Source organism: Xenopus laevis, chromosome 1S (assembly GCF_017654675.1).
Source record: "Xenopus laevis strain J_2021 chromosome 1S, Xenopus_laevis_v10.1, whole genome shotgun sequence".
NCBI classification, from domain to species: Eukaryota; Metazoa; Chordata; class Amphibia; order Anura; family Pipidae; genus Xenopus; species Xenopus laevis.
In genome coordinates this window covers 144,165,172-144,191,690 of record NC_054372.1, presented here as the reverse complement: position 1 = coordinate 144,191,690, position 26,519 = coordinate 144,165,172, and the positions used below count along the sequence as shown (strand labels likewise).

The window sequence follows — 26,519 nt, the reverse complement described above, 5'->3', positions numbered from 1 at the left end:
CCTACTCCCCTAATCTCACCCATATAAGCCTTCAGACTGAGCCTATGCCATTGCTCCAGCTCCCTGCCAGCCAGGGGGCCAGTCGCACATTTTGGGATCCACTGAATTAGAGGAGACATTGCTTTGAAGACATGTTATACCTTTAATACAAGAAAACTAGGGAGTGCAATATGTTGGAGGATTTGATTGCAATAACAGATGACTAGTTAGCTGAGGAATAAAAGTGAATACTTCTGTGCTCATATAAGTCAAGAGTTAACAGTTCATTTGAGTGACAGAATTACACCATCAAGAGCTAACTGCCTCTAACAGCTGCAAACTATTATATTCGGTATGATTTCAAAGTGCAACATGGGAAGTGAAGTCTCTGAACATGGAACAGAAAAGGGCATCTTTATAAAGAAGTGTATTCAAAAAATAGCTTATACAGTGCATAACATATTATTTAGTTTTCACAAATGCCAACACTAATAGTCTTTAACCATGGAGCAAATTAGCGGAGATGTACATTGGAAGCAGAAAGCGTTTAGCATAATGGCACACAGGCGATTAATAGAGATTTGTCTGGCATGTGAGAGGGTCAAATATGGCCATAAAACTAGAAGACATTGTGATCAGTATGAACTATACATATGAATAAAGAGAAGATGTCCCCACTGATATCACAAACTTTGCTTGGGTGCGGACAAAATGATTGCTTCAGATTTAAAGCTACTGTCTGAGCTGTTTAGAGCAAGAAAAACAATATTAAAAGTAAATTTCCTGTTGTGGTAACAATGTTGCAGTAAGCCAAGGAAAGGAGTCAACAAACTGTACACTGACCATAAGATCTAGTGTTTGTGTAGAAATTATGAACCGAATCCCAACTGTATAAACGTTTAGTGAATGCAATTTCCTTACCTACAACTCAATTATGTGCCTAGATGTGATGAGCAACAGAGAGTTAACACTCTGCAGTGTCTTTGAGCCAATAACAAAACATAAACAACTCTTAACAAAAATAAACATCTCTATCCTTAAAAGTATTTTGCTATAAAAGCTCATGTCCTGTTCCGCTCCACTATTTGGCACCCACAGGCTGTCTTTGTTTGTATCGATTGTACAACTTTAATGATGGGTTCAGCTCAAGGTCTGCTTGCGTATTACTGCTGCTCCCAATCTCTAAAGGCCCCCAAGCACGGTCCGATAAAAGCTGCAGACAGAGCGTCCCTGATCAATATCTGCCCAAAGTCGGCCAGATGTTGATCGGGCAGGGTAAAAAATCCCATCGGATCGCGGCCGCATCAGTTTGTTGCGGTCCCGTGATCCGACCATCCGTATTGCCTCCATTCTGATCCGATCGTTGGGCCCTTGGGTTCAACCTAGATGGGAATCACATGGCAAAGAACCTGCAGGAGCAACAACAGATTCATATTTAACAGCAATTGTTGGACATGTTTTGTAGTGATAATTCAAGATTCAGCAGAGGCAATGCAATGCCACTTAGTAGAAGACCAAGTGCAATGTGTGGTGTCTAAAACCAGCCTGGTTCCAAGGCAAGGCAGTGTACTACATAATAAACAATATAGGTATTACCTCTTGGGAAGATGCCGGGATCCATAAAAGTGGCCATGCTGAAGTTTGCCAGGACGAACAGGAACACGAGTCCATTGTATACAGGGATGGCCGGAGATATTTCTCTGGTTAACCAGGGACACCTGTGAGGAAACAAGCAAAGTGTGAGCAGAGATTATTACCGTAAAGTTCTGGATAAACTAGTCAGAGAGGACATATGTCAAATCAAAACTACCACCACAGGAAGAGGCAGGCTGCATCAGGATATGAAAGTATCATGGATGTTATTTGGCTGTGAGGTGCATAACATTACAGCTGCTGCTCCCAATATTTTACAGTCCCACAAAAGGGCACTTAAAATGAAAATGGTACAGGTATGGGATCAGTTATTCAGAAAGCTCCAAATTAAGGTAAGGCTGTCACCCATTGACTACATCTTATGCAAATAATTCAAACAATTTTTAAACAATTTCATTTTTCTCTGTAATAATTAAACAGTATCCCAACTAAGATATAATTAATCCTTATTGTAGACAAAACAATCCTATTGGGTTTATTTAATGTTTAAATAATCTTTTTAGAAGACAAAGTATGGATATCCAAATTACAGAAAGATCAGTTATCTTGAAAACCACAGGTCCCAAGCATTCAGGATAACAGATCCCATACTTGTACCAGCAACTAGTGAGGGCAGCCGTATTTATCATTCAGATTGCCTCAGACAATATGCAACATGCTAACGGATAAGGATCAGTGGAAACAATATATACCACATAAACAGTGCTGCTCCAGCAGAATTCTGCACTGAAATCCATTTCTTAAAAAGGAAACACATTCATTTATATTTAATTTTGAAATCTGACATGGGACCATCTAAAGTTCGATCAAACAGCCCGACCCGAAAACCAGAATCGAAACAGAATCGAGTTGTCCTCCGAAAAAAACTGACTTTTTTGATGTGCAACATTTTTTTTCTCCCATTGGAGTCTACGGACGTAATTTTTGAAGCGAAACTTGGCAAACATGTTTGCACATCACGACTATTAACATCTTCAAGTTCAAGGGACCTCTGCTATTGACTTCTAAATGAATCAAATTGGAACAGTTTCCAGAGTTGAGAAGTGATAAATCATTCAAATTCGAATTGGTGGTTTGAAAATCGAATTCGTGAGTTTTGACTCAAAAGAAAATTGAACCTTAGTAAATCTGCCCCTAAATAAATCAAATAGGATTATTTTGTTACCAATATGGATTCATGCAGCTTAGTTGGGATAAAGTACAACATAAACGTTTTCTAATTACAGAAAAAAGGCAATCCTTTTTTTAAAGAATTGTACAATTTGATTAAAATTAAGTCTACGGTCCTTCCAATAATTCAGAGCTGTCTGGATAACTTATCCCATACCTGTACCAATAATTATTAGGGATGCACCGAATCCAGTATTCCGTTCTGGATTCAGCCTTTTTCAGCAGGATTTGGATTCAGCCGAATCCTTCTGACCGGCTGAACCGAATCCTCATTTGTATATAAATTAGGGGTGGGGAGGGAAAGCGTGTGACTTTTTGTCACAAAACAAGTAAAAAAGTTTCCCCCTTCCTACCCTTAATTTGAATATGCAGATTCAGATTCGGTTCAATATTTGGCAGAATCTTTCACGAAGGATTCGGGGGGTTAGGCCGAATCCAAAATAGTGTATTCGGTACAACCCTAATAATTATAACACAATAGATAAAAAAGAAAAAATATATTCGGGATTGAAGGAAAGCATGTGGAATGTTTCTCAATAAGGTACGTGATCTCCACAATGGCCAGTGAAAAGGGTCAGAAGAGGAACTTATTAGGGATTCCATGGAACCCACAAAGACAAATGTATTGCTGCATCAGCCAGTCTGATTGTGGTTAAACACAAAATAACCCCTGTGTTACCTCAGCGTTCTGCACAGAAATAAAGCTGACCCGAGGCCAAACACCATGGAAAAGCTTTACTCACTGCTAAAGTGTCTCTGCTTTTCCTAACACTACCCACAAATGTACAGTTTCTGCCAGTCCCTGCAATTCCCTTTTATCCTCTCAGCCCTGACCTATAAAACTAGACTTGTCTTGTGCTTTCACAGGGGAAGCAGCTCTGGCAGCCAACACAAATACTCAGGGGTGAACAAAAGGGTACAGGGACTGATTAAAGGGGCAGTACACCTTCAAATACAATTGTAATATTTTAACACCTTTAATATTATATTACGTTTAATATTTGTTATTTTATATATATATTTTAATATTTATTTTAATATTAAATATTGAATAATATAAATTCACATGGATATTGTAAGAGGCTGTTGACGTGGATATTCTAAAAACACCGAGACACCTGTTATAGTAACTGTCCAGTGTAACACAGACCCTGTGCTTGTGACGATCATCAAACACCCCAACCTGCTACTCAATAGAACTGACTCAGAAAATTCTAAATGTGCCAAAAGAATTCATAGGAAGAAATGAATGCTAAAATTTGTTTGCACATAGCACAGCAGACAGATTGCAGAGTATCAAAAGAATTCAGTTACAACTATCAATGCACTAAATTATTGATGCAACTAATATTTTGGATTGGGCTGAACTCCCGAATCCTTTACGAAAGATTCGGCCGAATTCCCGAACCAAATCCTAATTTGCATATGCAAACTAGGGGTGGGAAGGGAAAACATTTTTAACTTCTTTGTTTTGTGACAAAAAATCAAGATATTTCCCAATCAGAAATGGAGAACACCAGGCACTAATGTACAGATATTTATACATATTTAAACTTCCTAATCTACCAATTTGTGGCCAAGCTTTCTGGTTCTCAACACAGACTGTAGCCCCCAGGCAACAACTAAACAGACTGAATGTGACGTTTCAATTTTAAAAAGATACTCTTCTCTTATTTTTCCTATTGCTCAATATCAGATTTTTTACAATCTTTAAATTTTGACTCTTGCCTGATTGCTAGGGAAATTAAGCCCCAGCAAATATAAATAATTCACAACCGCATAAGAGATAGGGATTCAATCAATCCACTATTTTAGGATTTGGACAAATTCAGAATCCTTTGAGAAAGACTCGGCTGAATACCAAACCGAATTCAGCACCTAATTTGCATATGTAAAATAGGAATACAAAGGGGAAAGAGAACCGAGTGCACATAAAAAATTTTGACTTCCATGCTTTTGTGACGAAAAATCTTTGAATTTTTTTGGAATCGGATTTTTTCAATTTGGCGCAACCCTAATAAGAAATAAAAAATGAAAAGCAATGAAATGGAATTCTAATGTCTATAATATACTAAAATGTAGGGATGAACTACCCCTTTGAAACTTTGGAGAAACGTTAACCCCACCCTTATGGTCTAACTAATAGCAAAACGAAGACAATAGCAGAACTTACACTGTCAGGTCATAGTGTTGGCATTTACTCTTGTGAAAAGCCTATGTTTATACGAAAACATTGCTAAATTAATTGCAATTCTTACATAAAAATCACACTTTGCAGTATACACCAAGGGGCACATTTACTTAGCTCGAGTGAAGGAATAGAATAAAAAATACTTAGAATTTCGAAGTATTTTTTTGGCTACTTCGACCTTCGACAATGACTTTGAATCGAACGATTCGAACTAAAAATCGTTCGACTATTTGACCGTTCGATCAGTCAAAGTACTGTCTCTTTAAAAAAAAAAAACTTCGACCTCCAACTTCACCACCTAAAACCCTCCGAGCATCAATGTTAGCCTATGGGGAAGGTCCCCATAGGCTTTCTAGCAAATTTCTGATCGAAGGAGTTTCCGTCGATCAATGGATTAAAATCCTTCGAATCGTTCGATTCGAAGGATTTAATCGTTCGATCAAACGATTATTCCTTTGATCGTTCGATCGAACGAATAGCGGTAAATCCTTCGACTTCGATATTCGAAGTATTTAACTTTGATAGTTGAATATCGAGGGTTCATTAACCATCGATATTCGACCAATAGTAAATGTGCCCCAAAGGGTTTCACAGCTTGACAGAGGAAAAGAAGGAATTGAAGTGCACTTTTTATGTTTGTTTCAGAAAGTTTCCATTGTTAAAATACAAACTAAAGGCATATTGCTCTATTTATACTGTACATTTACAAATACAGCAGACCCATTTAAAATTCCCAGCTAAGACTGTAAGGGCAATTTCTAGCAATTTGTTTCCTAGCAATTTCTTGTTCTATAGGAGGGTGACAAAATTCTAGATATTTTTGTTTTAAGATACACATTTCTTAACTATAATGTTCCTTAACCATTCACTGCCATCTTCCAAATAATATTCCACATTTAATAAATGAATCTTCCTTTTCTGTATAAATAAAACAATCACATACTAAAATATTACCCTGCATTTGATTACAACTAAAATATAATTAATCTTCTTCGGAGGCAAAACAGTCCTATTGGGTTTATTTAATGCAGATATAAGGTATGAAAAACTCTTATGCAGAAAAGCCCAGCTCCCAAGCATGTCCAAAACAGATAGTAACAGTGGCAATGGTAGAAGAAGCGAGGATATGACCAAAACCCAGCAGACACACAGAGTGGGTATGTTTTGGTTGTATAAAAATGTGGCTTTTTGTGGGTGACATTCCACAATCTTAACATAAACACATAGTAGCTACAGTAGAAGCAGAGGGGCATGGTACACCACGTGCCAAACCTATACAACTTATTTTTAACTAGCTAAATGTGTGACAGCAGCCTGTGAAAATGACCTCCCTGCAGTATTTTTGCTTTATTTTTGTTTTTGCACCTTCCCCATTCTGCCTACTGGTTTGAATTAATAACTAAAACACATAAAATGAAAAACAGTTACATTGGTGACAATGACAATCATTTCCATCCTTATAAGCCAAGATCGATGAATAGCTAAGATATATTCAAGACAGACCGATATTGTGTGGGGAATTATAACACACAGATTTTCCAAGCTCTTGGAACAAGTGTGCTGAAGCCTGCTGGAGAATAAAACAACAGAATATATTTTCTGAAAGGCCAGCAGCCCACACACCCTGAGCAGACAATACACACACAGGCAGATCCTACGCTCTGTCTCACTACATTACCAACCCGAATATACTCGTACACAGGGGCTATTTCATTCGGGTAAGGCATGTCTAATTAATAACCCTTTTTTGGCCCACAAGCTAAATTCTGCATTATTTCCTGCTACATCTAAGGGCTTTCATCTGCAGAGAAATATGCACACAGTAGCAAATTATGTGATTATAGAATGCAAATGTACAGAGGAATATAGTGTATTCACTGAAAATTGCAACTTCTTCCATTTAACCAGATATTGATACATTACTTTCACAAACACAATGTCAAAATCTCACTAGGTTTATGATACCCTCTTTTCTTTTACGTTTAGAATAAAATAAATCAAAAGTAAGTTCTGCTAAATCAAAAGTTAGCGTTCGTGTTTGTGTATTTTGAGTGTGGCCCCAGAACATTTTTCTTCTTCGAATGTGGCCCGGGAAGCCAAAAGGTTGGACATCCCTTAGCTAATCACAAGTATTTTCTGAAATTAGGTTACCCATGCTGAAGGAGATTTAGTATGTGTGACAAATCACAAACCATGTGCATCACCCTAAAGTAGCACTTAGTTTTTGTTTACACAATAATCAGATATAGAAAGTACTTAAGTGTAAACCACCTGATACACGTGTGAATACTGCCCTAGACCCCGAATAAACAATACGATAAATCAAAGATGTCCGGCCTGCGACCCCCCCTTCTGTGGCCCCCCACATGCTGTGTCTGTTTACCATATGTAAACTTTAAAAGGTATCACAACAGAGATTAACTGGCCCCGGCACTGTTTAAACCTCAAATTCAGACTCTAATCCCATGTATTGTTCACACCTGTGATCCCCCTGTATTGTTCACACTTATGACACCTCTATTGTTCACACCCCTAAAACCCTGTACTGTTCACACCCGAGACCCAGACTGAAACTGCCCACATTGTTCACCTGTTCACACCTTATTCAAAATGCTAATGGGGCACCAGCACTGTGTCACTGTATGTAGTACATATTAGAATGATAGCTTTCCTTGTCTCCTGCTCTGTTCTGCCTTCCCTCCCTCTGTGTGCCATTCTCTGCTTGCCCAGTGCTGCTTGTGTGTGCCATTCTCTGCTTGCCATATGCTACCTGTGGGATGTAAGCCTGGTAGGGGTTTGTTCTTGGGGTTATTAGCATTTGGAATTTGTTGTTAAGGGCCCCTAAGGTGTTTAATCATGTGTTGGGGGGTTGTTGTATTATCCACAGGGGAGGATGAGGCATATGGATTTAAGGGTATGTTTTTAACATGACTTCAATTTTTCACATGAGTGATGAAGGATTTCCCTGCAGTGAGCACCAACCATTTGGTTTTTTGGTGTGCTACCACCGTTAATGTGGATATGATCTTAAAGAACCAGTAATATCAAAAAATTAAATTGTTTTAAAGTAATAAAAATATAATGCAGTGTTGCCCTGCACTGGTAAAACTGTGGTGTTTGCTTCAGAAACACTACTATTGTTTATATAAATAAGCTGCTGTGTAGTAATGGGGGCAAATACTTCAGGTAAGGATACACTGGCACACGAGGTATAATGCAATGCAGGGTGACCCCTTGCTTATTTATTTGTGCGGACGTGCAACGTTTCGGGGCGAGCCCCTTTCTCAAGCATAACAACGTGACCAAGTGCACACCATATAACAAGGAAACAAGATCACGTTGCTTTTAGCACTTTTTATCGTTGGACTTTGGCTTGACATTTTTTAAGATAGCCATATGAAGGTGGATTCGGATCACACAGATGATGGGAGGGCTTAAGGGTGGTGCTCTCTATTGTGTATGTTAATTATTTTAATTGTTTCCTTGTTATATGGTGTGCACTTGGTCACGTTGTTATGCTTGAGAAAGGGGCTCGCCCCGAAACGTTGCACGTCCGCACAAATAAATAAGCAAGGGGTCACCCTGCATTGCATTATACCTCGTGTGCCAGTGTATCCTTACCTGAAGTATTTGTCTGGGGATTGCCGCACCCTCTACGTTGTGCACCGGGGCTTCTTATACAAAATTGAGGAGTGTGCTCTGCTTCATCCTTGTTCCAGTCCAATTGACATCGGCACGAAGTAAGCAGCACCTCACGTTGATTTATCATGTCATTTGCGGACATCGCCGCTACAACTGACCGCCGAGCAGACACTTTCAGTTTCACCGAAACTGAGAGGAAGAAAATAATTAATGCCACTCAACCGTTGCCTATTACAGCTACACAAAGTATAGCAGATTCGCTGCGCAAATTGGAACAGCTGAAGCGACGGGAAACAGCATGGGCATTACATTCAGCATCGCTATCAGAATATGCCAAAGCTCACCGGATTCCTCGAGGGTTAAGAATTACACTGCAACCGGCGTTATTCAAAGACAATGCAGAGTTTCTACAGAAATGGCGCGGAATTTTGAATCGTTGCAGTCTGGATTTAATTACCTTAACGGTGCAGCAGTTACAGACGGGAACACGGGAGTTAAAACAGCAAGTGCACACATTGGAGGAGGAGTGCAAGTTGAAGTCGGACACCAACGACACGCAATTAAGGGAGCTCGAGGCCAAAATGGAAAAGCTGCAACAGGAAATCCTTCAGGTAAAGCTCCGAAAATTTACCCGAGACACCAGGGACTACGAGAGGGGCGAAGTGTACACTTGGCAGGACACAAGGAGGAGAACCCGACAATACAGACGCAAGGAAATTTCATCGCCCGATTCAACCTCAGGCGGATCCTCGGATGGAAGTCAAGAGTCAGCGGCTTCTTCACAGCATTCTGCGGTTCCTTTTTTAGGGGGGGGCCAGGCAAAGCACAGCGGAAAACCCGGAGGGGCCAAAGGAAGCCAAAACAGCAAACATCGGGACAAGCACACGAGACAATTTCGCAGGTAACGTCGGTGTTTAATTTATCCGAACATGAACTGAGTTCTAGCGAATTATCTGTATTGGAAAAAGGGTTGGGGTTTGTTCCGGCCTTCACAGCTCCTGCTTTTACTGCTTCAGTGGATCTGTTTAAGTTTGTACGTTCCTTAAAACTTAAGGTGTTTTTTTCAGATAAGCAGAATATGAAAGAGGGGGATATTAATTGTTTGGCATTAAAAAGAAAGTTGGGCGTGAAAAGTAATTTTATGCCCCCGGGGAATTATCCATGTATAGATGCCTTTGAATCAGTGGTTGCTACGGAAATGTGTCGTAGGCAACACAACCCCCCTAAAAAACATCTAAACAATATGTCTGTGAATGAAAAGGCTGCATTGGGAGTACTGCAACAAAATAAAAGCATTACCATTATGAAAGCTGACAAAGGTGGGGGCACTGTTCTGCTTAACACCAGTGACTATATAGCGGAAGCCAAACGTCAATTGGGGAACAGCAATCATTATAGGGTGTTAAATTCGGACCCCACGGTTAAATTTGTGAATGAAGTGAACATCTTTTTGCATTCCATGGTAATGGAAGGTGTAATAACTGATGAGATTTATAACCTATTGGTCAATGTAAACCCCAAGGTGCCGAATATTTATTTTCTTCCCAAGATCCACAAACACCCTACTAAACCACCAGGTCGACCCATAGTTTCAAATGTGGGGTCAATTTGGCAACCTATTGCCATATATGTTGATACATTTTTGCAAGGGGTTCTTAACACTTTACAACCCTGTTTACGGGATACCACGGATTTTTTGAATAGATTGGAAAGCATTAAGTTACCAGCAGGGGAATTTTGGTTATGTTCCCTAGATGTAAAAGACTTGTACACATCGATTCCCCACCATGAAGGGATAGAGAGCATTCGCTTATACCTAACAAGAGGATCTTTGCCCAATCATATGATTAATTTTCTTTGCGATTTATTGGAATGTGTTTTATTAAAAAACTATTTCCAATTTGATAAAGAGTTTTATATACAACTGCAAGGCTGTGCCATGGGTGCCAACATGGCACCAGCATACGCAAACATTTTTATGGATCATTTCGAACAGTCCTTTATTTTTTGTAATATGTTGTTTTCTCAACACATACAGGCATATATGCGCTGCGTGGATGACACGTTTTTCTTGTGGACTGGGTCTAGAGAAACCTTGGATGAGTTCCTCTTATATTTGAATACCATACATCCTACCATTAAATTTACTATGGAAATGAACGCCACTGAAATACATTTTTTGGATGTAAAGGTTACGGTCACTGATGGAAAACTTGTAACCTCGGTGTACACGAAACCGACGGACCGAAACAATTTGTTAAAATCCACATCTTACCATCCACCTGGGCTCATCAAAGGTTTGCCTAAAAGCCAGTTTTTAAGGGTGAAACGCATCACATCTAGTGATGAGTTATACGAGGCAGAGTCCACAAAAATGTTAAATAAATTTGTGGAAAAGGGTTATAAAAGAGCTAATTTGGAAGAATGCAGGAACGAGGTTAAAAGTATACCTAGACAACAGCTACTTGCTAGAAAGACCATGATCCCCAATAAATTAACGAGGGTGCCCTATATTTCGATGTTTGATGGTAATGCCAAGATAAACCGTAGGATAATTTTAAAATATTGGGGCATTCTGAGCTCGGATACTAAGTACGGGCATTTATTCCAACAAACCCCATTGTTTTCATATAAACGTGGAAAAAGTATTGGTGATTTGATTAAATCACGAGGGCAGGAAACACAACGAAAGAATGTGCCGGTGAGGTCGACCCTCAATGGTACCTTTCCCTGTAGAAATTGCGGGCATTGTAACAGTATAATACAAGGGAATTTCGTTACGCATCCACAGAAAGGATCTAAACATACGATAAGGGGTTGCTTTTCCTGTGATAGTTGTGAGGTAATATATTGCCTAAAATGCCCGTGTGGCCTCGCATACATCGGGCAAACATCTAGACCTATGAAAATTCGGTTAAATGAGCATAAAAGTAGAATTCGCAACTATAAACCACCGGCCCCACAATCTCCAAAAAATAAAGAGAAGGACACATTAAAAATAAAAAATGAAACTTTAATGGCTAAACATTTTTTTGAGCATGGCCATCGAGTGGCGCAATTAAGATGGCAAGTTTTGGAGAAAGTAGTTACCAGACAAGGGCAAGACAAAAAACGTATGCTGCTCCAGAGAGAATGCTACTGGATTTGGTTACTCCAATCCAGAAGTCCTAAGGGGTTAAATGAAGAATATAACCTGTCTTGTTTTCTATAATGTGGACGAAGTTCATTACTGGTCTGTCTTTTCTGCATTAATGGGATTACTAATGATTTTTCCTGCTTCTTTTCAGATGAGGATAATCTTGTAGACGCCAGGGACAGGTAAAAAACCAATTGAATCTATTTCTCGTGGTAGTCCTTTCTGGTTTTAAGTAGGGCTAGATTCTAACATAAAGGAGTTACCTTTTATAAAAGAACTGTGTTACAATTTTGTAAGTTTTTTATCTGTAATGTTATTGCTATGCACTGTTTGTATCTATTTTTATCTTTTTATCCTTTTTCTAGTAACATTTTATGGTTGCATTAATCCTAAAGGAGATTGGAATTATGTTCACTCAATGGGACATTTTTCACTGCTGAGCACAGATCACGTTGCTTTTAGCACTTTTTATCGTTGGACTTTGGCTTGACATTTTTTAAGATAGCCATATGAAGGTGGATTCGGATCACACAGATGATGGGAGGGCTTAAGGGTGGTGCTCTCTATTGTGTATGTTAATTATTTTAATTGTTTCCTTGTTATATGGTGTGCACTTGGTCACGTTGTTATGCTTGAGAAAGGGGCTCGCCCCGAAACGTTGCACGTCCGCACAAATAAATAAGCAAGGGGTCACCCTGCATTGCATTATACCTCGTGTGCCAGTGTATCCTTACCTGAAGTATTTGTCTGGGGATTGCCGCACCCTCTACGTTGTGCACCGGGGCTTCTTATACAAAATTGAGGAGTGTGCTCTGCTTCATCCTTGTTCTAGTAATGGGGGCAGCCATTCAAAGGAGAAAAAGCTCAAGTTACACAACAGATAACAGATAAGCTCTGTAGAACATAATGTTATCTGTTATCCATTACTTATCCTGTGCCATTTAGCCTTTTTTCAATTTCCGCCATTGCTACAAAGCAGCTTGTTTATATGAACTATAGTAGTGTTTCTGAAGCAAACAGATCATTTTTACCAGTGCAGGGCACCAGTACATGATATTTTCTTTACTTTAAAACACTTTCATTTTTTGGTGTTACTGGTCCTTTAAAAGTTCTTGTGGTAATATGGGGGTTTACAGTGGGTGTGGTTTAAAAGGGGGAGTGGTCAACACTGAATTCCATTATCGGCCCTCCACCACATAGGCCAGTAAAATTTTGGCCCTCAATACCACAGAAGTTGGACAGCACTGCGATAAGTAATACAAGTAGTATACCCAAAATTCAAAAACCTGTAACCATACCCAAAGGACAGAGGTACCACAGTGCCCCATGATCCCTGAGATCCTCCCTCATAACACGTTTCTCATTACAGGATGCTTCACCAGCGGAGCTTCATGCAACAGACTTGTGTTTCATTTTATATTCCCAGGTACAGTTTCATATCACTTAGCTGCTAAGTCAGGTCCAAAGGGGGCAATACTAAAGATGGGGAGATATTAAAGTGTTTGAATTGTAGATTCCTGGCATTTGCCAGGCAGTTTGTGTTAATGCTTAATTGCTATACTGTAGGTACATAAATACTGGAACTGTTTAGCCATAGGGGCAGATTTACTAAAGGGCGAAGTGACTAATGCTGACGATGATTCGGCAGCGTTAATACTTTCATGCACTTCGCCAATTTACTAAAGAACACAGGCGTAACTTCACTAGCGAAAGAGACAGACGCTAGAGGTCATTTGCACTCTATCGCCAGGTGAATTTTCGCTCTGGCGAATGGACGTTACTCCGCAAATTCACTAAAATGTGGATTTTACTGAACGTTCCCTCTTTCGCCAGACTTGCCTTTGCCAGCTCAGACCATGCGCAGTGCACTGTAGTGCATAGATCTTCCTCAATCTTCTGTTACTTACATCATATTTTTTAGTGGAAAAAGTTTCTAAGTCCCAAATAACGCTTGCATCTTTTCCTTTTATCAGAGTGATAGCCTGCCAAAGTCCTTACATTTTTTTTGGGGTAACCGGGTTCCCCCATACATTTTCTAACATATGGCACATAAACTATACACTGGGCTCATGTGTAGGGCAATATAATAACTCTTATTTTATTAAGCTTCCCTGGATAATGTATTTGCTGCAACATATACGTCCATTCAACTTTATAATTTACAAAGTTGCGCTAGGCATAATTGAACGCTAGTGCATCTTCGATTTGATTACGAAGTAACGCTAGGGAAAATTTGCCAGCATTCGGCGCCCTGGACGCAACTGCGCATTTTAGTAAACTAGCGTTGTCTGAGCAAATTTACTCCTGGCGAAGTGTTGCGATGCGAAGCCACCGCTGGCGAATTTTAATAACGGAACCAGTAATATCAGATGTCAGAAGTCACACAGTGACTTAGAGGCCTCAATCTAGCATAAGTTTTAGAAGCATTTTACACTCACAAAGTGTGCAAATCCTTTTTCTGAAATACATTTTGAAAGGACCACATCCTTTTAAGGACAGTCTGTCTTCTGTTCACTGGTGCAGTCGCTGTTAACATAATCTACATAAAGCGTATGTCAAGCATAGAGATTTGTAGCTTCTATTTGTAACGGTCCATAAATAGATTTCATTGATTCCTATTGGAGAGAACAACTGCTAGCTCCACATTAAATTTCAACACTGGAAACAAAGAAATCTTGCTGTGGTTAGCAAGCCCCGAGCAGCAGTAACTAATTTATGCTGATTTCTAGTTGTGTTCTGGACTGGTTCCTTGGGAGAGCTTTAGGCCTGGTCCTTGGGAAATGTATACAACAAGTTTAGCAGGACATAAGCTTGATGTCATTTTGTAGGAACAACGACTTGTGCACCAAACACTGCCATATTGGTGTAAATTGTTTTAACAATGCTGCATCCATCCATCTTGACAAACAATGAATAAATATTAAACGTAAAATGCCTCCTCGAATTGAGGAAACCAAATATCAACTAAAAGGACAGGGCAGGAAATAATGAGGTGGGAACATCCCTCTCTTGGTTATATCTGGGTCAAATCAGCCCCATGCAAGAAAGTCACCACCACAACAAAGGGATTCACTAGAAAAGAATTGTGTTTGCTGTGATTCTTCCATTTTTTTTGCATTCAGACTGCAGTTTCTTTTTCCATTTTGCTTTGTTTCTAGGGAATGGAAAGGTTTTTCCTGTCTACTAAACTGATGAATAACATGGAAAATATTCAGATTTTTATAATATCCATTTCCTATGGAACGGCTAAAGAGATCTGATCAGGCCAGCTCTTCACTGTATGTATTGCTGTAAATGTCATTACATCTATTATGCAGTCTAATAAAGTAGAGTTGTCTTTCATACATTCAGGTTAAATCCTAAATGTAATCCAATAGCCTGAAAGCAAAAAACACAAACCATTAAAAACCTACAATTGTAAGATTCTACTTCCAAATAAGAGGATTTCTACATGCAACCCCAGCAAGGACATAGGAAAGCTACATTTGCTATTAAAGAGAAGTAGATTTGAACTCACTAAGAGGGTTAAACTGCTAGAGCAAGTGTGATTTCACTGAAACCAAATGCTGTCTGTCTGGAATATTTTACAGTATAATGAAGAATACGGAATTATTAACCACTTCACTGCCAAAATCAAAATAATGATGCTATATCTTTTTCTCTGTCTTGGATCACACCAAAGCCATATAAACAGGATGTTTATTAATATTGATATATGATACCAATGTGAGTATGTATATATATTTTAGGGATGCACCGAATCCACTATTTTGGAAAATATTTTCTACTTTCTTGTTTTGTGACAAAGTGACGCGAGTTCCCTCGTCGTCCCTGATTTGCATATGCAAATTAGGATTCGTTTCGGCCGAGTCCAAATCCAGCTGAAAAAGGCTGAATCCTGGAATCGGTGCATCCCTAATTTGTATAGGTCTCAGCAACCAAAAAAAAAAAGCATTTCAGTGAAAATCGAAAAACCTTTCATTCACATACAGCAGCTTTCCTCTGAGACTAAAAACAGAACTGCCACTGAGCTATTCTTTAAAAGCCTCTGTGCCAAAATAGGCACCAAACAGAGAAATACATACACATATATATATATATATACACACATAGATACATACATAATTACATACGTATGCGTGTTGAGAAGATCACCAACAACAAAAACATGCCACTTGCTAATAAAGATGAGACAATAAGTCGTTCAAATTGAACTTTAGATGCCCATTCCTCCTTGGAATCTGAATAGAGAGCAGAACTACATATTTGACTCCCTGAATGAAAAGCTGTATAGCCCAAAGTTCTGCATTATTTGCTGAATAAAAGACCAACAATGCAGATAACTAAACCTTCAGGGTGGGGAAAAACAACATCCTTTTGTCGCTGGAACAACATTTTCTTATTCCCTTCTTGGGACTCCTGGTTCAACTGTAGAGGCTGAAATACTGCTCCAGTCAATGACTCTACCCTGTCAGAGGAAACCTAAAAATGTTTTTAAAGTAAACACTCATCTGCTAAAGAGTCTGCTTAACCCAGTTCTGCTTCATCTTCAACTTGATAGTAAACAACAACTTTGTCTCAATAAGCGGAGTCTTGGATGCCGCTCTAAAAGGTAGCAATGACCTTGGATGCTTAGTGCAAGGCTCCACCATACTATTACTCACTGTCTGTTTGTCTTGAACCTTTTCTAGAAAATCAGACTATAGTAAGATTCTGCGGAGATACTGAATAATAACCCTGGCCCTCACAAAGACAAGATAGCCAAACCCCCATTGCATACATATCTACCTATGCGGCAAGTGGAATACACACAATACCACTGGAAATGCAAAGAAAAAACAGTAAGGAAAAAGAGCACATGGCCAATAAGTTAAATAAAAAGAAACATAAAATAAAGTCAAAATAGTAGTATATGAGGCTACCCTGATCCTTTCTGTAGACACTTAAAAATAATAATTTAAGAAGACATGACACAGCTGTCTGGATCATAGGTGTGTGTATTTTTATTTTTAAAGTTCCATGTCTTCTAAGGGGAGAAGATATTTTTCTTTGTTTTATGCCATTGTCCTCATAAAGCATAATAGGGAAAATTATACCTTTATATAAGCCAGGAAAGCTCATAAAGGAAGTATATCATGGTCATTGAGTAGCCTTAAAACTTGGACAAGGCCAAGATTCCTGAACGGCACCCTGACGGAAATAACACATAGGCCTATGAGGAGCTTAAGACTGCTGCAGTTCCTCTACCTTCGCATCATCACAGAAATTCTCATTCAATGGAGGCAACTATAAAAGATTCTCTGGCTTGGATGAAAAAAAGACCTTGATTTTACCCACATTTCCGGGCGGTTGTTTTATTTGGCAAGCAAAATACAAAGAAATAAGAACCCAGTCCAAGCAAGAAAGGGATAATGGATTTATCGGGTCAATTAGGACTGACAACTCAGTCACTGTGACCTTTTAACTGACCTTCAGTTTGGAGATGTAGCTTGCAAAGCACACGTCAAATAGAACAACAAGTCAGCCTGACAATTTGGTGGTCAAATCAGTCACAGACATTGTTATAACCTGTTACCAATTTCATTTATAAAGTGCAAATATACTGTTCAACCAGTCAAACCAAGAAAACCTACTTTCTATGGCACCAAAGCTACACAAAGATACTGTAAGTACTGTAAAAAGTTACACATTCACTTTTACATTTTGCCAATTTTGATCCTCCTTCCCTATTAGAAACCTTTTGCCAACAAGCAAGCAAACTCGGGGGGACTCTGAAAGAAATCATAAAATAAATCCTTCCTCTCACTCAACGTGTTTCTGGGGATGTGGAGAAGTAGACAATTTCACACACATGGTGGACATGCCCAGTGGCAACTCCATACTGGGAAGATATTTTCAGACTAATACATACAGTATACGAGAAGCCAATACAGAAAGATATCCGTTTAGCCTTGCTAGCTCTCCCAACCAAAGAGTTAAATAAATCACAGTATAAACTACTGTCTCAAATCTTAGCAGGATCAATTTAGCAAAACAATGGTTGCAAAACTCTATTACGACCCTTGAGCTAGAAGGAAGTATAAACAAAACAAAAAATGTATTGTATTTAAATGCTTTATTAACAGACCAGATGGATAAACATACTGAAATATGGTCCCCATGGAAAACCTACTGCAAATCCAAATCATAAATGTCGATGGTGTGAATATAAGAAAAATGTACCAGTAGTTTTTCTTTTTTACACTGTTCTCCTATACTAACAATCCCCCAACTTGTAATGTTAATGCCGTTATTCAAATGGTCATCTTAAACGCAGATGCTATTGCAACAAGATTGTGCAATGTACCGTTTTCACTGCAATTGCATAAATAAAATATATTTTTTTAAAAAACTGCCAATTTGTTCCTTCCAAAATTGGTAGATTATTGATCCGGGGTCTTCCGATTTCCCTGTCCAGCCAATATCTAGACGAAAATAGGCCAGATATTGATCGGGTGGGCTTAAAAATCCCTTTAGGCCAAGGACACAGGCTCATTGATGCGGTCCTCGACCTGATGGCCTACATTTACTGTTGTTGTGACCCAAATGGCCCTTGGATATCATCCACCTCTGCTCATTTGGCAAGGTCGCCAAACGAACGGGTCTTTTAGAATATGGCTAGCTCAAGAGTTATGCATATCTTCCATTGAAAAATTAGATGGCCATACACATGCCGATATCTGTCTGACTGCTGTCTGAAAGATGGGATTATGTGGAGTGATAGGGTTTTGGGATTTCCTGTAATTTGGATTACCCTAATTTATAGGTAATAATATACAAAATGTTAAATGTACCCATGCTATTTGCCACCAATAAAGACAAATTCAGCTTAGTTACCATCATCTACAAGGTAGTACAAAATAAATAAATCTCTGTGTAAAAAAAATATCTTACTCTGTCTGTGCTCACAGGAGCCATCATGGCTTTCCTTTCAGTCTATTTCTCCCCCGACCAGGAGACAGAGTGATACACCCACTCACCTGTTTCATTGGTAAATAGACTTGAAATCCCTCTGCTTTCTAGATAAAATAAAGGTGAGGGAGAGGTTGGATGGGAATGGTAGGTTTCAGCGAGCACAGACATACTATCATAGCTTCCTTTCAATCTACATTATCAGAAATGACAGTAAAAAAAGCATTTGTGAGGTGGGGGAACTATCTGGTTTGGCCTATCGGGTTTGACCAAACCAGTTACATGATAAAATCTATGGGGTAATAGAGATTTTAAAATAATATTTAAAGCATTAACTGTGTAATGAATACAATTAGTGACACAAGAGTGTTCTAAAATAAAATCAGTTTGAATACAAAAAAAAAACCATAAAAACGTAAAAAGTATTAACTGTGGCAACGATATATCCTAAATGTACAGCTCAAAAAAAAAAAAAACCCAGAGCACAGAGGAAACCAATGAGAGAAGCATATTGGATTCACCAATTAAAAACCACAGAAACCAGTGGAGGTATGAATAGATAATGGGAGATACCTTGTTTTTATTGAACCTGCTATTTGATGGATTTGTGTTGATTCAGTTGGGCTGTTTATCCCCATTTAGTATGTAAGTGGTAGTTCTATCATGCTGTTATTCCCCAGTAATGAGAAGGCATCTTAGATTTATGCAGTAACTATTGCTACAGGTAAAAAAATGTATATCAAGGAAAAGGAATATGTATTTAACTACACATATAGCTTTAATGTTTTTATGGGTGTTTAGACTGTATGCCTATGCATAGGGCCTTCCTCACCTGTTTGTACCTGTATTGATTGTGATGTTTGTTACTCCATATATTCTATATATGTAATTCATGTGATGTAGTTGTATAATCACATTTACTTTACAGTGCTACGCAATATGTTGGCGCTATATAAATACATGTTAATAATAAAATGGGTGGAGTTCTGACGAGTTTTAAGGATGGTGGGGGGAAGGCCGTCTATAGCTTCTGAGGAAGTGGCAGGAAGCCATGAAACACGTAAAGCTGACAGCCCAAATTGTGTTTGTGGCATGCTAATTATTTTTAATATTGGAACATAAACAGTGACTTTTTAAAAGATGGACATTGGTTTCCTCGGTGCTCCGTTTTTTTGAACTGTATGTTTTGGTTGGAGCAGCTGTGTGGGATTGCAGTGTATGTGAAGCATGAAGGAGCCTAATATGGACCGGTAAGTGCTCCCACTGATAAGAACTATATAGCCTACCTGACTTCAACCTATGCACTTTTTGTTTTATGTCTTGTAACTGTGAGTGCCTAAAAAAAAGAAAAGGCATGGTGGCTCACAAGCCTCCAACCCCCTCTTGACAAGCCAATTCCTAGTGGGTTATTTTCAGACATTTTAACTGTGCAGCTGCTATATATACAGGCCTCTTCAGATGGATACTATCTAAACAATCAGTTTGGCAAGAAAGAGGCAGAAGGCACACGCTGTTAGTCTGCATTTACTTAAAAGAAATTTGAAAAAATTGGATCAATATAACCAAGTCAGAGAACATATTTTGGGGCCCTTAAAAAGGCAAAATTTCAACCAACATAAATTCATAAAGAAAAATAAGTACCCTCAGCATGCAGAAGTACAGGTTGGCTATCCCTGGGTCTACAAAGGCATACATAAACTCACATGCACAGTGTATGTTTGCCGACATGGAAGCATTCTATTTGCTTTGATACAATACTGATACGGTTATAATAATATACGATTGTAATGCAAGGAACAAAATGCAGTTATGAAGCAGATGCACGAGAGTACAAATTAGGTTAGGTTTGTTAGAAAGTTTAATATTGGTCCTTACATGTAATGTATTCTAGTAATCACTGGTATGTTCAGTATATTATCAACAATTTCATTGAAGGGATATTCAATGGAGAGGGAACCTGGAGTGGTCGTATGGTTTCTATCGTGAGTATTCTGGAAAAAAAATACTTCTCAACAAAGCTAGAAAAACTGATATTTTTTGCTTGCTGCATTTTACTTTTACATTTTCATCTAACTGCAAATTGCTTTCAGCAAACTGAAAATATAAATTTTTGCCTGATCTACTAACAGGAGTCTGCCTTGGTTTATGTCATAGCTTTCAGTGGAACTCTCTTGGGAAGGCAGAAACATTCTGTTTACAAAAGTGCAGCAAGGAAAGGCCTTAACAGCTTTAATTTGCAAAGTAGGAGAGATAACAATGCTAAACAAAAGCTAATCTGGCAGTAAAAAAAACCATGTGCGAAAGAGAACTCTGGGCAAACCTGAAAATCTCTGAAACAGCGAATACCACAATAAAATAATAACCAAACAAAGTTATTTGCCTGAAAATGTTTCTAAAGCTGGCCATTCGGGGGAAGATCAATTCTTCGAGCTAGGTTGCCAGATATGAAGATATTTGTCAAATCAAACCACATATATGATGGGCCAAAACAAGCAGATATCCTTGTCTGGACACAAGGCAACAGCACATTGGGGAATGATCGGAGATACTCAGCGAGCACAGCAGGTAACTTTCAGTCAGTGACAGTCTGTTCCTAGAGAAAAAGATGATTTGCTAGTCACCATGTCTATTTACACAGGCCAACTTGGACAGACTGAGTGACTTGGTGGTATTGTGATGGGACAATGCCAAGGGATCATCTTCCAACAATCCTTAACAAAACACACTACTGCAGATTGGTCCGTCTTCTATAGTTTGCTCCATACCAGTTGGCTTATGGTGGCCATACACAGCCAGGTTAACTGGTTTGGCGTGGTCACCAAACAAGCATCTGTGGGCCCAACTGGACCACCCACACATACGGCTAAATCATGCTGCTGATCTGTTCATGCACTGGTGACAATGAAGGTCCTGTCAGTCTCATACACAAGTCAATAAGCTGCCAACTCAGTATGTAGGGACAGATAAAGCAGATTTTATCAGCTCATGACAACTTTTAATCACCACTCTGGTGCCAACGAATACGCAGTATGGACCGGTATATTTTGAGCAAACAAAGGAAATATATATATATATATATATATATATATATATATATATATATATATATATATATATATATTCTCCTCTATTTCCTTCCAAAAGTACTCATTATCCTTACCTGAATCCCACCAATTATTAGTTTAAGCTTTTCTGATCTGATTAAGGGAGAAAAACTCTGATTATATGCCCTAGGCAATATATTCACTTCATGCCAGCACCTGATTTTTATCTTGAGCTGTGATAACAATAATAGAAAACTTATTTCTGTAAGGCCTATCACATTAACCAGCTCATAGCTAAGAAATAACAGACAGCGCAGTTTACACACAAACTACTGAAAACCTCTGCACATAAAATTGGTTTCAAGGTGATACAAATGATGGTTGATTGGGGCCAGGACAGCCACATCATAAACAAAATATAAATACGGGAATAGGATCCATTATTCAGAATACTTGTGGTCTATAATAAAAACTTTGTGCTAGAGAACATAAATAAACCAAGGTGTATGCTGCTTTGATCACATTGGCATTTATATGTAAGCATGGCACTGGCACTATGGCAACAGGACCAGACAAAAAAAGAATTATTCCTATTAATAGATACACACACATACACAAAAGAATCCAACATGTTCCCCAAAACTGTACAATAAGTGGGTGTATACGCTAAATATACAGAATTCCATACAGAAACAACCAATGACTGAAAAAATAAAGAGTCTTATATCTTGTTTTAGATAAACCGGACTTTAACATTCATAAATGCTTGCCCTACGCCACAATCATTTCTGTAGTTTAAACAGACTAAACAAATATTTGGATGGTTTAATAAGCTTCAAAAAAGGCATCTTTGCAATTGTCTTTGTATTGTATGTGGCTTCATTCTCCTGATGCTGGTAAGTACTGTACAGCCACAATTTTCAGTAATCATGAGTCAGACATATTCAAAGAGAAAGATCCAGAAATCTCCTTTCATTTAACGGTGCCTTTACCATCAACTCCATCTCCAAAGATACAAAGTCATTTATTACATCACAAAGATAAGAGTATTCATAAATACCATCCATTCCCTTTTCATCTGTGTAGAAAACTACCTGTTCAGCCTTCAGAAGAACACAGACTACAATAAAAAGTGATTGCAAATAACAATGTGGGTTAAGACACTGGCAAAAACAGGATGGTGGAAAAAGGAAACCAAATGCAATTTAATTACATTTTCAGCTACATATGACTAAATCTGCCTTTTTTAAGTGCATCAAACACCAAAATCAGACTGCAAGCTCTGCAGGGAAGAGAGTTTATTCCAGCTTAAAGGGGTGGTTTACCTTTAAGGTAACATTTTTTAGAGCGGTCCGTGCTAAGCAACTTTTCAATTTGTTTTAATTCAATAAAAAAAATAGACTTCTGACTCTTTGCAGCTTTTAAATGGAAGTCGCTGACTCCCTTCTAAAAAACGAATTGCTTAAATGGGAAGGAAACCTAGTTGGCGCAAAAACCCTCCCCCCCTCCCGTGTGTTGCCCACCCTCCCTCCTCCCCCCTGGCCTACCCGTCCCGCTGGGCAAATGCCCCTAACTTGTTACTTACCCTTCTGCGCAGGTCCAGTCCAGGGAGTTCACAGACGACATCTTCTTCCACGCGATCTTCTTCCTGCTTTGAACGGCGTTTTGACGCATGCGCAGTAGAAGCATTTCGCCGGTACGGATCTACTGCGCATGCATCAAAAGTCATAATGTACTTTTGGCGCATGCGCAGTAGATCATACCGGCGAAATGCTCCTAGTGCGCATGCGCCGGTCAAAGCAGGAAGAAGATCGCGTGGAAGAAGATGTCTGTGAACTCCCTGGACTGGACCTGCGCAGAAGGGTAAGTAACAAGTTAGGGGCATTTGCCCAGCGGGACGCGTAGGCAAGGGGGGAGGGTTTTTGCGCCAACTAGGTTTCCTTCCCCTTTAAATAGTTACCAGATTGCTTAAAATGCAAATTGAAGAGCCGCTGAATAAAAAGCTAAATAACTCAAAAACCTTCAATAATAAAAAATGAAAACCAATTGCGAATTGTCTCAGAATATCACGATCTCTATCATAATAAAAGTTATCTCAAAGGTGAACAACCCCTTTAAACATAATCTATATCCATTGTGCGACCTTGCAGGATTTAATATACTTTTGTCTAGTTCCCTTATAAAAGAAAAAACAGTAACAGAGAATGTTCCACTCAATACAGAAGCCTGTGAGGGATTTGTTAAAAGATGGATTACACACAAATAATTGGTAAATGAACTGAAATACATAGTTTTACATTTTTGATGTTGGATATTATCTGCAGAGTAAATCTCAAAAAGAAGGCATGGTTAGAAATGACTGCTAGGCAAACCACATCTTACTTTGCTACAAACTGTGATTTACAAAGTGTATCCAATCCAATCAAAATGTGTATCCAATCAAGTGTTCACAGTATGAAAATAAATCCAGCAGCACTCAGATATGTGATTCAATTGTTTATTCAAGCTTGATAAAGGGCTGGAATAGCCCGAAACATCGCTTTGCTAGTGGCACGAATGAACAATTGAATCACATAACGGAGTGCTGCTGAATTTATTTTCATACTGTGGATATATTCCTTGGCAGAGAGGAACACAGCTGTGCACCCGACGCTTCAAAAGGCACATTACAGTGTAAAGCTGGCCATACACGCAAAGAATCGAGGATTCGTACGATTTTCAGACCATGTGTGGAGAGTCCCGACATTTTTCGTACGGCGGAGAACAGTCAGTTTTGATTTTGTCCCGACCGTCCCGCCGGAGCCCATTGCGTTCTCATTGTAATCTGATCGTTCGGCCATAGGGCTGAACGTTCAGATTACCCCCGATATAGCCATGCCCGTTAGTGGCATATCGGGGAAAGATCTTTGCGTCTATGGCCACCTTTAGTGTGACACCACTGATCCAATCAAGTGTTCAATACCAAAACCTTAAATTTAATCACTTCCTTTACCCCTTAAAGGAACTGTAACATCAAAAAATTAAAGAGTAATAAAAATATAATGCAGTGTTGCCCTGCACTGGCAAAACAGTTGTGTTTGCTTCAGAAACAATATTGTTTACATAAATAAGATGCTGTGTAGCAATGGGGGCAGCCATTCAAACAAGAAAAGGTTCAGGTTACACAGCAAATAAGCTCTGTAGAACATAATGGTGTTATCTGTTATCCACTATTTAACCTGTAGCACATAGCTTTTTTTTTAATTTCCGCCATTGCTACATAGCAGCTTGTTTATATGAACTAATTGTATATGATATTTTCATTACTTTAAAACACTTTTTTTGTTACTGTTCCTTTAAGTGACTAGCTCTAACAACAGGAACATGCGATTAAGGCAACACGCTGTATAAGGCTAATGACACATGGGGTGCTTTTCATTCAGGTGAAAAGCACCTGAAATATCTCCATCTTGCTTCCCCTTGAGTTGATTGAGAAGCACCTAAGCAATTCACATTCAAGTCAAAAGGAAACAGCAAGGGGGTGGTGACTTTAGGTGCTTTAGCCATCTGCAAGTAGCCCATTAGTGTTACATGTTCAATGTGATGTGAAAATGAATGAACATGAAATGCAATCTTTTTGATAAAGACATACATTGTAAAGGTGGGATAACAGAAGGTTGCACAGGTATGGGACCCATTATACAGAAATCTTCAAATTACTGGAAGGTGATATCTCATAAAATCCATTTTAAATAAATAATTCACATTTTTTAAAAACGTATTCCCCTTTTCTTTGTAATAACAACAGAGTAGCTTGCATTTGATTATAACTAAGCTGTCGTGAAACACTGCTTCCAATTTATGTGGCTAGGGCCACACATCAGGGATTATCCACAGGCAGAGAATACACTACTCTATTGTTCCTCTTCTCTTCTGCTGCTGTGCTGCAGGCACAGTGGATTTTGACTTGAAATGCTTAAATGCTACCATTGCTTGATTCTGTAGGATAACTTTATGTTTAGTCAGACAACTTCGGGACACAACTGGGAGCTATTAAATGTGCATCTGAGCGTTCACAATACTTAATGTTGACGGGAAACTAAAGTCTAAAATAGAATAATGCTTGAAATGCTGTATTTTGTATACTAAACAAACATACTGCACCAGAAGCATGGTTTATGTTTTCAAAGTTGGCCACAGGGGGTCACCATCTTGTAACTTTGTTATACATCTCTGCAATACCAAGACCCTGCACATGCTCATTGTGGTCTGTGCTGCTGCTTAGGGATCATCATAAATTATCAAAACAGCACAAGTCAAATAATGTATGCCATAGAAGCAAAAACAGCAAGGCTGAATAATAATCAGAATATGCAAACTGCACTGGGCCCAGTGTTGTTATGTAATCTAATGTGGATTTTATAGTTTTGCATTGTTTAATACAAACTTTTTCCAACTGCAGAACCAGTGGCTGCAGCAAAAAATCCTCCGAACAGAATCCCAGTTTATCTGTTTAAATCTGGCTCTATGGTCTTTGTCCCTGCAGCTGGAGTTGGACAATAAAATACCATTTTTACTTTATTAACTGAAAAAGAAACCTATCCTCAATATAATTCAATTAAAAAATCTGTACAGTTTTTATAAGAAAACTGACTGTATGCAGTGAAATCCCCCCTTCATTTACTTGCTCTGACTGCTGCAGATATGAATCTCTACATGGTCGCTGGCTGCTTTACAGGGAAACAAACAAAGCTACTCAAGTTCTGGGAAGTCC

General features: G+C 38.8%; 1 protein-coding gene across 1 annotated transcript in view; it reads right to left on the bottom strand.

The window, feature by feature from the left end:
- The window catches only part of zdhhc8.S (zinc finger DHHC-type containing 8 S homeolog), a 55,400-nt gene that overhangs the window by 14,114 nt on the left and 14,767 nt on the right, over positions 1 to 26,519 (bottom strand). Inside the window, 1 exon segment of the mRNA NM_001094690.1 lies at positions 1,576 to 1,697. Within this exon segment, the coding sequence (NP_001088159.1) occupies positions 1,576 to 1,697 (122 nt within the window).